Source organism: Lutra lutra, chromosome 16, assembly GCF_902655055.1.
Source record: "Lutra lutra chromosome 16, mLutLut1.2, whole genome shotgun sequence".
NCBI classification, from domain to species: Eukaryota; Metazoa; Chordata; class Mammalia; order Carnivora; family Mustelidae; genus Lutra; species Lutra lutra.
Window position 1 is genome coordinate 36,140,750 of NC_062293.1, and position 14,678 is coordinate 36,155,427.

At 36.5% G+C, this 14,678-nt stretch overlaps 1 protein-coding gene across 2 annotated transcripts in view; it reads left to right on the forward strand.

Moving 5' to 3' along the window:
- The window catches only part of USP32 (ubiquitin specific peptidase 32), a 227,442-nt gene that overhangs the window by 160,681 nt on the left and 52,083 nt on the right, over nucleotides 1–14,678 (forward strand). For both annotated transcript variants that reach the window (XM_047706877.1, XM_047706878.1), the window contains exons 11-12: nucleotides 3,947–4,008; nucleotides 14,185–14,287. In XM_047706877.1, coding sequence (XP_047562833.1) covers nucleotides 3,947–4,008; nucleotides 14,185–14,287 — 165 coding nt within the window. The remainder of the gene's footprint in view (nucleotides 1–3,946; nucleotides 4,009–14,184; nucleotides 14,288–14,678) is intronic.

The window sequence follows — 14,678 nt, forward strand, 5'->3', positions numbered from 1 at the left end:
CCTTAAAAGTAGAGAACCTTTTCCAGCTGTGGTCAGAGAGAGGGAGGGAGAGAAAGGAGGAGAGGGAGAGAGATGACCTTGGAAGAAGATTTAGAGATGCTAGCTTTGAGGTAGAGGAAGGGGCTGTGAACAACGTAATGTGGATGAACTCCGGAAGCTGAAAAAGGCAAGGAAATATATTCTTTTTTTTAACCTCCAGAAAGGAATGTAGTTCTGCTGACATCTTTTTTTTTTTTTTTTTTTTAAGATTTTATTTATTTATTCATGAGAAACAGAGGGTTGGAGGCAGAGGGAGAACAGGGAGCCTGATGTGGGGCTCCATCCCAGGATCCTGGGATCATGACCTGAACTGAACGCAGACACTTAACCGACTGAGGCATCCAGGTGCCCCAACACCTTGATTTTTAACCTAGTGAGACCCGTGTCTGACTTCTGACCTACAGTACTGTAAGATAATAAATTTGTGTTGCTTTAAGATGCTGAATTTGTGATAATTTATTACAGACACAATAAAAAAACAACACAGAGCGAGATAATCCATATTTATGGATGGTGAGGCTCAACATTTTAAAGATGTCAGCTCCCTTTAAATTAGTTTGTAGGTTTGGTGCACTAGCAATAAAAATCCCAAAAAGTTTAATATTGTCAATGTTTTTATGGAACTTGACAAGCTGTTTCTAAGTACATACAGAAGTGGAAAGGGCCAAAAATAGCCAAGATAATGTAAAGAACAGTGTTAGAGGACTGAAGTTACCCGATATTAGGACTTCTTATAAAACAACGGTATTAAGACAGTGTGATATCTGTGTGAAGGTAGACAAAGACCAGTGAAACAACATTGAGAGTTTTTAAACAGACCTACATGTATATGATCACTTGATTTATAAACAAGAAGACATTGCATTGAACATGGGAAGGGGTAATCTTGGCAGTAAATGGTGTACTGGGTCAGTTGGTATCTCTATGGGGAAAAATGCATCATTATTCCTGCCTCATGCCATAGATGAAAATTAATTCTAAGTGAGAACATAAGTCTGATAAGTTTGAAAGGTAAAAATAAAGCATTTAGAAGATAATGTGCAAGAATAGTTTAATGGCTATGAGGTGGCAAAGAGTTTTTTAAAAGGACACAGAGAGCATTAACCACCAAGGAAAAGTTTTTAAGTAGGACTTCAGTAAAATTAAGTGTTTTTTTTGTTTTGTTTTGTTTTGTTTTGTTTTTTAATTGGGAGATACCATTAAGAAAATGAAAAGATAAGCTATGCAGTGGGAGAAGTTGTTTGTGATACCTGTATCCAGGAAGACATGTGACTAGGGCATACAGAGAATAAAAATGAGGAAAAGGTAAAACTTCAGTATAAAAAATGTGTAAAGAAAACTTGAAGAGATGCTTCACCAGAGAGAATATCCAGGGGCGCCTGGGTGGCTCAGTCGTTAAACGTTTACCTTCAGCTCAGGTCATGATCCCAGGGTCCTGGGATCGAGCCCCACCTCAAGCTCCCTGCTCAGTGGGGAACCTGCTTCTCTCTCTCCCACTCCCCCTGCTTGTGTTCCCTCTCTCGCTGTGTCTCTCTCTGTCAAATAAATAATTAAAAATCTTTTTTAAAAAAAGAAAATATCCAATAGTTAATGAATGTTATGAAAAGGGGCTCCTTAGTCATCATAGAAATACTATTAAAACCACATATGAATACTAGTAGACATGCCCCCAAGAATGGTTAGTTTTTAAGTGATAAGAAGTATTGGTGAGGATAACAAAAACCTGAAACTCCCGTATATTGTCAGTAGGAATACAAATTACTACAAATACTTTGGAAATTGGGGCTCCTGGGTGGCTCAGTCAGTTAACTGTATGCCTTCAGCTCAGGTCATGATCCTGGGGCCCTGGGATCGAGCCCCGTGTCGGGCTCCCTGCTTAGGGGGAGCCTGCTTCTCCGTCTGCCTCCCACTCCCCCTGCTTGTGTTCCCTCACACTCTCTCTGACAAATAAATAAAATCTTTTAAAAAACCAAACAAATACTTAGGAAGTTGCTTGGCAGTATTTACAAAGTTGAACATACGCTTCCCCCGTGACTCATAAAGTCTACTCTGTATGTAAACCCTAGAAATGTGTATATCTGAGCATCAAAAGACATACAAATAAGTCCTTATAACTTGTTATAGCCCAAAACAGAAAATGACCTAAATATTTATCAATAGTAAACACAAACAATAAGCAAAGTGTGACATGTGCATAGAGTGGTATATTATAACGCAATGAAAATAAGTATAATGGCGCCACACACAAAAACTTGGATGAATCTTATATCTAATCTTGAGTTGAAAATACTAGACCAAAAAATTCAAAGGCAGACAAAACCTATTCTATGGTGACAGAATTCAGGATCATGGATATATCAAAGGGGTTCAGTGGTGTGGGAAGGAACCCAAAGTGGCACTTTGGGTGAGATAGCAGTGTTCTGTTTCTTGACTAGGTAAAGATTTCATAGATGTTACTTTGTGAAAAGTCATTGAACTATACACTTAAGATTTGTTCACTTGTAAGCATGGATACTGTATTTCCATTTTCTATAAGTTCTCTTAGAACACCTGATCACCTTCGTGACTCAGTCGGTTAAGTGTCTGACTCTTGATTTGGCTCAGGTCATGGTCTCAGGGTAGTCAGATTAAGCTCTGCATCAGGCTCAGTGGGGAGTCTGCTTGAGAAACCTCTCCTGCTACCTCCCCCACCCCCGACTCCTGCTCTTTCTCTCAAATAAATCTTAGAAAAGAAAAATTGGTGGGGCGCCTGGGTGGCTCAGTGGGTTAAAGCCTCTGCCTTCAGCTCAGGTCATGATCTCAAGATCCTGGGATCGAGCCCCACATCAGGATCTCTGCTCAGCAGGGAACCTGCTTCTCCCTCTCTCTCTGTCTCTCTACCTACTTCTGATCTCTCTCTGTATCAAATAAATAAGTGAAATCTTTAAAAAAGAAAAAGAAAAATTGGTTTCAGAAGCTCAAGTATTTGTCAGTATGAGAATGGATGAAACAAACAGTGGTATGTTCGAAGAATGAAATACTACTCAGCAGTAAAAATGAACAGCTGCTACATAGATGAGTCTCAAAAACCCAATTTGTGGATTTTGTTGTTATGTAAATGTTACCTCAAAAGGTAAACAAAACTGTGAATAGATATTGAACTTTCTGGTTAATGTTAGCCAAGCTGATGTATTTATAAAAAGTTGTACTAATGTCTATAATTTACTTTGAAATGCATCCAAAATTAAGATGGATTGATGGGTGAATTAAGGGATAGATAGATGCAAGTATAATAAAATGTTGATGTCAAATCTAGTTAATGGATATGTTGTCTTCAGTATAAAATTCTTTAAAGTTTTCTGTATTTTTGAAATTTTTCATGAGAAAATGTTGGAAAAAATTATATCTTTTGTGATGATACTTAAAGAAGGCAAATAAATTGAGGATGAAATGAGCCTTAAAAAGCATATTTAGCATTAGTGGCAATAATTTCTCTCTTTGAACTGTTTAAACTAAAATGCCACCCATATCTTCTGTCTCCTGTATTCTCTTCATCCCCCTCACCTTTCTCCTCATGTGCCATGATGTGCTCTTCAGATTTCAGGAATGAAAATAATATTTTCTGCATGGTTCTTTTCGTTATTCTTTGTTTCTCTCCCTCTCTACCTCCCTCCCTCTCCTGTCTCATACAGAGATTTGGAAATTGGCCTCTACTGAAACAGTTTGTTTAAAAACAAAACAAAAAAAACAACAGCTAAAGTTTAAAGCTCAGAGTTGCCCAAGTGAATCATTGATAATTCATCATTTGAAAGCTATGGCTAATTCAGATTCCCATCTACAAAGTGGAACTCATGCAGAGAATGTGAGATTACACAGTCCAGTCATTGCCATCAGTCAGCGAAGTTTGATTTACCACTTTTTTCTCTAGGTATGTCACATAGTTCTGGGGCTAAGACCAGCTACTCCAGAAGAAGAAGGACAAATTATTAGGTAAGTTTGTAGTGTATTTTTCATTACATAGTTGAAATTTTTGACACCTGAAATATATTGTTAATACATAACAGCATGTCCCCCTTTAATACAGTCATTACAGTGACATCTTACTTCTCCTGATTAATTTCATACTGAAATATTCTTGTTAAAGTAATTTCCTAACCAAGGGATTGATTTAATTTAGAAATCACATTCTCTTTAACATTAAAATTGCATTGAGTACTGAATTTAATTTTTTGAAATAAGACATGAGAAAAAAGGTAGCAAATTTTCCTTACTACAGAGTAATTCTTGTTTATTGTGTAAAGATTATAAAGTAGAGCTAAACAAAAAGAAGCAAAAAATGCCCATCATCTCTGTATTTAAGGTAATTGCTGTTGGCATTTTTTTTGGCTTTATTGAGGTATCATTGACATCTGAAATTTTAAGTTATTTAAAGTGTGCAGTGCGATTTGATATATGTATGCATTGTGAAAGGATTTCCTTCATTGAATTAACACATCCATCACTAGTGCCTCACATACTTTTGTGTGTGTGTCAGAACATTTAAGTTGTACTCTCAGTTATACATTATAGTGTTATCAGTTCTGATCATGTTATACGTTACATCTGCAGACTTGATTCATCATATCGTAAAATTTTTTACACTTTTATCACCCTTTCTCTGTTCCACCAACTCCCAACAACTGCTTTTCTACTTTTTGTTTCTGAATTTGACTTTTTTTTTTTTTTTTTTTTTTTTAAGATTCTACATACAAGTGCTATCCTTGCAATACTTGTCTGTCTTTGGCTTATTTCACTTAGTATAATGCCTTCCATTCTCATCCATGTTGCTGCAAATGACAGGATTTCCTTCTTAAGACTAGATAATAGTCCATTGTATATACATACCACATTTTGTTTATCCATTCATTCATTGTTAGACACTTAGGTTATTTTCATACCTTGACTTTCGTGAATAATGCTGCAAAGAATATGGAAGTAAAGCTATCATCTTCAAGAAAATCATTTTGTTTCCTTTGGTTATATACCCAGAAGTGGGATTGCTGGGTTATATGGTAGTTCTTTTTTTAATCTCACGTGAAACATGCTTTTTATAGTAGCTGTTCGAGTTTATTCCAGTCCCATCAGCAGTGTACAAGGATTCTTTTCTCTATATATCTCTGCCAGTGTATATTATCTCTTGTCTTTTTGATAATAACCATCCTGACAGGTGTGAAGTGGTACCTCGTTGTGGTTTTGATTTGTATTTCTCTGGTGATTAGTGATGTTAAATATCTTTTCAGTAGGTGTTAGCCATTAGTATGTCTTTTTTTAGAAAAATGTTCAGGTTCTTGGTTATTTTTAACTGGTGATTGTTATTATTTTTTTGCTATTATTGTGATATGAACTTCCTATATATATTTTTTGGATATAATTCTTTATCAGAGCTGTGGTTTGCAAATATTTCCTCCCATTCCATAGATTGACTTTTCATTTGTTGATGGTTGCACTGTTGACACTTTTATATTCATATACCTATGTGTATATGCCATTGATGGAATTTATAATTTTTTTAATGAGAATCCTTCAAAATATTGTTTTATTTTTGGCTTCCATTTTCACTGCAGATCATATCAGATGATACTTTTACATATCAATAAAGCCTCTTATAATTTAAATGACTAGCTAGTAGGCCTTATTCATCCCCTATTTTTAATCTCTATTTTTCTTCAGTATAATTTAGTAATAAAGGCTGTATGCCTTTGGTTAGGTATGTATTTAGGCAAAATTACTTGAGGTGAAATATCTTGGTTAATAGGCCTGCATGTTTTTACGGCTGTAATTCAGTTTTTTTTCCTGTTCTTTTTTTTTTTTTTTTTTTTAACATATAGTGTATTATTTGCCCCAGGGGTACAGACCTGTGAATCATCAGGCTTATACATTTCATAGCACATACCCTCCCCAATTGTGATTCAATTTTTAATACATCAAGTATCCTTCATTGCTTGAGTGTTACCATTATACTATACATTTGTGTAGAAAGTTTCAGAAACAGAACTGAATCTCTACTAAACTTCGCTTTTATTTATTTATTTTTTTAAGATTTTATTTATTTATTTGACAGAGATGCAGGTAGGCAGAGAAGCAGGCTCCCTGCCGAGCAGAGAGCCCGATACGGGGCTCGATCCCAGGACCCTGGGATCACGACCCGAGCCGAAGGCAGAGGCTTTAACCCACTGAGCCACCCAGGTGTAAACTTCGCTTTTAAAAGTAATAAATTCAATACATAGTTTATCACTTATTCTTAAAAGTAGTGCGTATACAAATTTTTCAGTAGTTTTATCTAGTGTGAGACTGCTTGGTAAAAGAGTTTACTGAAATAGAGTTGTTTGGAATACCTGAAAACAGGATTATGTGAAGAATACCAGTTGATGTTCAGATGAATTGAAGTAGCAAAATATATTTTCCAACTTTTTATAAGGATTCTTTTTTAAAATGGTCCTTTCTTTTCTTTTTTTTTTTTTTTTTAAAGATTTTATTTATTTATTTGACAGAGAGAGATCACAAGTAGGCAGAGAGGCAGGCAGAGAGAGAGGAAGAAGCAGGCTCCCCACCGAGCAGAGAGCCCGATGCGGGGCTCGATCCCAGGACCCTGAGATCATGACCCGAGCCGAAGGCAGCGGCTTAACCCACTGAGCCACCCAGGTGCCCCTAAAATGGTCCTTTCTTTTAAAGAACGTTAAGCAAAATCCGTTTTTTAAAATGTTGTTTTCATAAAAACACTAGTCTCACTTTGTGTTTTTAATTTCCATGCTCAGAAGATTCATTCTTGTTTATGGTATTCATATGTTGACAATGTTGTTTTGATTTTTGTCTGATTTTTAGCTATCATAAAATAAAATTTTAAAATACATTTAAGCGTACAAGTGAGATACTGCAGAGAAATACTGAAAGGCTTTTATGTAGCTGCAGTAGCTTTTTTTTTTTCTTAACTATTGCAATCTAATTTAATCACATACTAATACCTTCTGAAGTCAGCATGACTTACCGTACATACTAAGAATGCTATCGAGATAAGCACCGGGTGATGTATGGAATTGTTGAATCACTATATTGTACTCCTGAAACTTGATATAACTCTGTATGTTAACTAACTGGAATTAAAATAAAAACTTAAAAAAGAAAGAAAAGAAATGTTGATTTAAAAAAAGAACGAGGGACGCCTGAGTGGCTCTGTCCATCAAGGATCTGCCTTTGGCTCAGGTCATGATCCCAGGGTCCTGGAATCAAGTCCCGCATTGGTCTCCTTGCTTGGCAGGTGGCCTGCTTCTTCCTCTGCCTGCCATTCCCCCTGCTTGTGTTCTTTCTCTCCCATGTGCTCTCTCTCTGACATAAATAAAAATCTTTACAAAAAAAAATTTTTTTAAAGGAATGCTATATAGCACAGTATATATATTTCTTGGCTTAATTATTTTGCAAATGCTCATAGCATCCCTATTTAAAAATAAAATGTTGGTATAATCTCATTTTTTGTTTTTTTTTTAATCTCATGTTTTTATAGAACTTTATACTACTTGCATTATTTCATCTGTTCCTTAGAATATAACTGCATTAAATTAGTGTCACCATCCCATTTTATAAAAGAGGAAACTGAGATTCACAAAGGTTGAGGAACTTACCAAAAATTGGATGAAGTGGCAGAATCAAGTCTAGAATCTTTTTCATTGAAAACACAAGTGGTCTGTGTTCTGTAATCTTTATTTTTCAAAAAATCTGAATCTTAAATTCTAGATTCCAAATTGGTTAATTTCATTTGTGACTTTTTGAATTTTGTTTTATTTTACCTCCATTTTCACTGTTAAAAATTCATCTGAATTTTTAGGATGATTTTTTAAAGATGAATCAGGTTGGTATACAAGTAGTGAGGTGAAAGAAATATTTGTAACTTAAAGAGTCAGTAATTTGTTGCAAAATTAGCGTCATGATTTCTGCAGTGGCTGAGTGAAGATCTCAGCATATCTCCTCCTGAAAAGCAACTAGACAAAATATAACACTGTATAAAATTGTCAGCCAACTATTTTAGGACTCTGGAAACTGAGCAAAGGTATTTAACAAGTTGGGAAGCATTTATTCAAGAAAAACTACTAAACCTTGGTAAGAAAAATGGGAATCCATAGTAATTTTACCTAGGGCTGGTCCCATTCCCTCCTACATGATAGTTTTACCAAGGCATGTGTGACAGGGCTGACTTGATTTGGATTAGAGCAGGGATGAATGCCCGCCTAAGAGAATTGTAGCAAACAAACAAAAAAATAGTGATCATGGTGGCAAATAGTCAAGGAACATCATTAGCTTGGGTTTGAGATACTGGTTAAGGAAAGCAAGAAACCGAGAGACCAGTCAGAATTTTAACAAAGAGATCCAGAGAACAAGACAACCAGAGTGTGTATTGATAAACAGTAAACTTCCCCATGTCCCAGATGATCTGTAGGGCTGCTCATATATCCAAGGCTGTGTGCAAGCTCAGCAGAAACCAAGGAGGGTCTTAGCTATCTATTCATTCCTGATGGAATGTAGGGCCTAGCTCATGCAGAAAATAAAAACTAAGAAAGGTTTGTAACCTGCTTGAACTTTGCATCATTTCCCAAACTGAACTGATACATCAAGGAAAAGGTGCAAATGTCACTGGCTCAAGATGTTTCAGCACAGCACCTCACCAGTTATTGGCCGACCAGTAAGTATTGCTCTCCCCAAGGAAACCAAACTTAAATGTAAGAAATAATAATGAAGAAAATGGGACAACCTCACACTGCAGGGGAAGCAGACTCTATAGAGTTAGTCCAGGATGTCACAAGGCAAAACACACAGGCAGAGTCAGAATCCAGAGTTGGTGAAATATATTATCAAATATGTCCAATTCTTAGGAATGGAAGATGATGAAACATGCAACAAAATAGGAAAAATGTGCCCCGTGGTGGTGGTGGTGGGGACACTAGTTAATAGGGGTAGCCCCAGATGGTTGACTTAAGACACAGAAAGGACACAAAAGACTTCGAAGCAGTATTATAAATGTTTTCACTGCTAAAGGAAGCTTTGTTTAAAGAATTAAAGGAAGTTACAATGACAATAACTAACCAAATATAAAATATCAATGGAGATAGAAATTTTTTAAGTGAACTAAATGGAAATTCTGGAGTTGAAAATTAGAGTAAACGAAAATTCACCACAGTGACTCAGCAACAGATTGGAGCCACGGAGAAATAACAGCAAAATAGAATAGAGTTAAATAGACTTTTCCAATATGAAGAACAGAAAAAATAAATAAAAATGAATGGAACCCGAGATATGTGGAAGTCCCAAAAGGAGGAGAAAAGGGTGCAGAAAAAGATATTTGATAACATGATGGCCAAACCTTCTAAAATTGCTTTAAGTTGTTAATCCACGAAGCTTAATGAACTGCAGAGAGGTTAAAAACAGAGATCTACATCTAAACATACCACAAACTGTTCAAAGCTGCAAAGAGAAGATCCTAAAAGTTGGAAGAGGAAAATGACTCCTTCTTGTAGAAGGCAACCCCAGTAAGATTAACGGCTGACCATTTTTTTATAGAAATGATGGAGGTCAGTAGGCAGTGGGATGACATTCAGAGTGCTGAAGGGGAAAAAACTGTCAACCTAAAATTCTTTATCCAGCAGACCTTTCAGAAATTAAGGTAATTTGAAAACATTCTCATATAAACACTCTTGGTAGTAAACACTTAAATACTGAAGGATTAAAATACTGAAGGAACTTCTTCATGCTAAAACAAAGTGACCCCAGACAATAATTTGAACTACACAAAGAAATACAAAGCACCAGTAAGCATAATTACATATTTAAAAATTAGACAGTATAAATACATTTTTCTGTTTTATCCTTTTAATGATTTAAAATAAAATCGTGGGGCGCCTGGGTGGCTCAGTGGGTTGGGCCTCTGCCTTTAGCTCAGGTCATAATCTCAGGGTGCTGGGATCGAGCCCCGCATCAAGCTCTCTGCTCAGCAGGGAGCCTGCTCCCCCCTCTCTCTCTGCCTGCCTCTCTGCCTACTTGTGATCTCTCTCTGTCAAGCAAATAAAATCTTTAAAAAAATAAAATACAAAATTGTAAGATAATAATTTAAAAGCTATGCTGTTCTTCCAGCAAAAAAAGATGTCATATGCATGACAATACAACTGAAAGAATAAGAAGTAGAGCTGTATTTGAGCAGCTTCTATAATTTACTGGCATAAATTAGTATTAACGTGAAGTAGCATGTGTTAAGGTTTATTTTATACCTCTAGAGCAACCAGTAAGAAAATAATCCCAAATACAGTTTCTTAAAAAAAAAAATTTTAAAAATGATACAGTAGAAAACAACTACTTAACACAAAAGGAAAGTAAAAGAGGAATAGAAAAACAAATACACTTGAGATGAATAGAAAACAAGTAACAAAAGGGTAGGCACAAATCTGTATCAATAATTACCTTAAATATAAATGGATTAAACAGTTATAAAAGCTTAAGATAGACTGATATTTTTAATCCAAATACTTGAGGGGCACCTGGGTGGCTCAGTGGGTTAAAGCCTCTGCCTTTGGCTCAGGTCATGATCCCAGGGTCCTGGAATCGAGCCCCACATCTGGCTCTCTGCTCAGCAGGGAGCCTGCTTCCCTCTCTCTCTGCCTGATTCTGCCTTCTTGTGATCTCTCTCTGTCAAATAAATAAATTTTTAAAAAAATCTTAAAAAAAAATACTTGAGATTCAAAGACACAAATAGATCGAAAGTAAAATGATGGAATAGATACAACAAGGCACATAGTAACAGTAAGAGAGCTGGAGTAGATATACCGACATTAGGAAAAAAATGGCTTTTAGGCAAAGAATTATTACAGGCAGACATTTTATAATGATAGAAGTTTTAATTCATCAGAAAGATATAAAAATTGTAAATACATGTGTCTACAGCAGCAGAACACCCCCCAGCAACAACAGAGTACATATTCAAGTACACATGGAATATTGTGTAGGACCAAGTATGTGTTAAGCCATGGATTATTATACTATGGCCCACTGACCAACTTTGGTCTGTTGTCGGATTTGATGCAGCCTGCAAGCTAGAAATGTTTTTTTCCCCTGTTGTTATACATTGAGGATCACAAAGCTTGGCTGAGAGAAGTTAAAAATCTAAAGATAGGTCAATTGAAGCTATTGAGACTGAGGAATAGAAAGAAGAAAGAACGGGGGCGCCTGGGTGGCTCAGTGGGTTAAGCCGCTGCCTTCAGCTCAGGTCATGATCTCAGGGTCCTAGGATCGAGTCCCACATTGGGCTCTCTGCTCAGCAGGGAGACTGCTTCCCTTCCTCTCTCTCTGCCTGCCTCTCTGCCTACTTGTGATCTCTCTCTGTCAAATAAATAAAATCTTAAAAAAAAAAAAAAAAAAAGAAGAAGAAAGAACGAAGGGAAATGAACAGCGCTTCCTGGACTTGTGAAATAGCAGCAGCCTTACCAGCATACACGTGATAGGAATCCCAGAAGAAGAGGAGGGAAAGGGACAGAATATTTGAAGAAATAATGGCGCCAGACTCCTCAAATTTGACAAAAGATGTGAACCTAAACATTTAGAAAGCTCACTGAACTCCAAGAAGGATAAAACTGTAAGTGATTCACACCAAGACACATTATAATCAGATGGTCAGAAGCCTGGGGACAGAAAATTTTAAAAAGCAGCAAGAGAAAAGCTACACACGCAATAGATCCTCAATAAGATTAACAGCAGGTTTCTCATCAGAAATCTCGGAATCCAGAAGTGAGCGGAATGGTACTTTTATTCTATATCCGGGAAAAAGATTTTTTCAAGAGTGATTTGGATTTTAAGTTAAATTCTTATATGTGACACTAAAAGCATAAGCAACCGAAGAAAAAAAGATAAATTTGTCTTCATTAAAGTTTTATCAAAACACGTTGTCAGGAAAGTGAAAAGATAACTTGCAAAATGGGAGATAGTATTTGCAAGTCATAGATCTGCCAGAGATCAAGTAACTAGAATATATCCAGAACTCCTACAGCTCACCAACAAAAAGAAAACTCGACTAAAAATTGGGTAAGGGACTTGAATACACACTTCTGTAGATATGACAGACAGTTGGTCATCAGGCACATAAAAAGATGCTCAAAATCAAATGCTCAATGCTCAAATCAAAGTCATTAAGGAAATGCAACTCAAAACCACAATGTTTCTACTTCGCATTTACTAAGATGTTTACAATTTTTAAAACGGAAAATAAAATTTGTGAGGATATGGAGAAATCGGGGCCCTGATACATCACTGGTAGAAATGTAAAATTGGGGGCGCCTGGGTGGTTCAGTGAGTTGGGCCTCTGCCTTCGGCTCGGGTCATGGTTTCAGGGTCCTGGGATCGAGCCTTGCATCAGGCTCTCTGCTCAGCGGGGAGCCTGCCTTCCCCTCCCCCCTGCATGCTCTCTGCCTCCTTGTGATCTCTGTCTATCATATAAATAAATAAAAAATCTTAAAAAAAAAAAAAAAAAGAAATGTAAAATGGTGTAACTGCTCTGCAAAAAATATGGTAGTTCCTCAACAGGATCACCATGTAACCTGGTAATTCCACTTCTAGGTATATACCTCAAACATTGAAAACAGGAACTCAAATGCTTGTACACAGATGTTCATAGCAGCACTATACACATTAGCCAGTAAGTAGAAATAGTCCACACAGCCATCAGTGGATGAATGGATAAACAAAATGTCGTATATCCATACTATGGAATATTATTCAGCCTTACAAAGGAATGGTACATGTACTCATGCATGCAGCAACAGGGATGAACCTCACAAGTGAAAGAGGCCAAATACAAAAGGTCACATATTGAAGGATTCCATTTATTTGAAATATCCAGAATAGGTAAATGAATAGATGTAGAAAGGTGATTATCAAAGGCTGGGGAAAGGTAGTAATAGGAAATAACTGCCTAATGTATAACTGCTTAATTGGGATGTATGAGAATGTTTTGGAGAAATGCACATAACATGGAAGTGACTATTTTCAAGCATACAATTCAGTGGCATTGGTTCATTCAAAATATACAACCACCACTTTATGTTATGAATTTCTCCTCTGTAAAAACTGTTTTTTTAAATCACAGTGTGATGCAACTTCATACCCACTTGAATATTTAAAATAGAAAAGATAGATGGTAAAACACGTTGCCAAGAATGTGAAAAAACTAGAACCATTATACATTACTGATAGAAATGTTAATTGGTGCAGCCACTTTGGACAATAGATTATCAATTTCAAATTATCAGATGTTAGATGGATAAACAAAATGTGGTGTATACATACCTGTGGGATGCATTATAAATAGTATTTGGGGGGCTCAGTCAGTGAAGCAGCCAGGCAACTCTTGATTTTGGCTCCAGTCATGATCTCACGGTCCTAGGATTGAGCCCTGTGTCAGGCTGTGTGCTCAGTGGGGAGTCTGCTTGAGATTCTCTCTCTACCTCTCCTTCTGCCCCTCCCCCCACTCGTGCTCGCTCACTCGCTCTCTATGAATAAATCTTTTTAAAAAATAGCGTTTGGAATGGAATAACAAAACACAAAGTAATGATATCTGCTAAAACGTAGATGAACCTCAAAAACATGGTAAGTCAAAGAGGCCAGATGTAAAAGACCATGTGTTCTATTACTCCATTTATATGAAATGTTCAGAAAAGGGAAATTTGTAAGAGAGAGAAAATAGACTAGTGGTTTCCTGGGCTGAGAGTGTAACATGAATTGACTAAAGTGGACAGAGGATAGCTTTTGGGGGTAATGGAAATGTTCTAGAATTGGATTGTTGGATTGTGGTGATAGTTGTACATGTCTATAAATTTACCACAATCATTGAGTTATACTCTTAATTCAGGTAAATTTTATGTTATGTAAATTATTCCTCAATAAAACTATTTTTAAAAACATCGTGTATGGAGCTTGATAGTGTTGTTATGACTCCTGAAATGGACTTACCAGTGTTTCACTAATTGAAACTATGGCAGTCTCTGTAGTATATCCGTGTCATGTTTTTACTTTGTAAAAATTTCTAATAATTTCTGGATGTATGTGTGGTCATCTGTTTCATATGCCATTTGATGTACTGAATTTCTTTTGTATATACAGAGGGTGGTTAGAACGAGAGAGCAGGTATGGTCTGCAACCAGGACACAACTGGTTTATCATCTCCATGCAGTGGTGGCAGCAGTGGAAAGAATATGTGAAATATGTGAGTATGATTCCTCTTTATATACATATTACATAGGATTTTCAGCTCCATCAGACTTTGTGTGACTATTGGCCAGTAATAAAATGCTTCGGTGTAGATAAGGATTTGAAGGGGAAGGAAACGAATACCTATGTGATACTTCCACAGACCAAGCTCTGTTCTTACACTTCCACACAAATTTCCTCCCTTGCAACAGCTCTGCAAGGAAGGTAACAATGGACATGGGGGTGCATGCATATGCACCTTGCGTATCTCAATTGATCTTCACAGTATCTCTGGGAGGAAGGTGGTATTAACATATTTTACCTGTGATGAACCTGAGGCTGAGATTAAAGGTAACCTAAATACAGGGTAGAGTTCTGGGATCAAACCTAAGGATTGACTTTTAAGC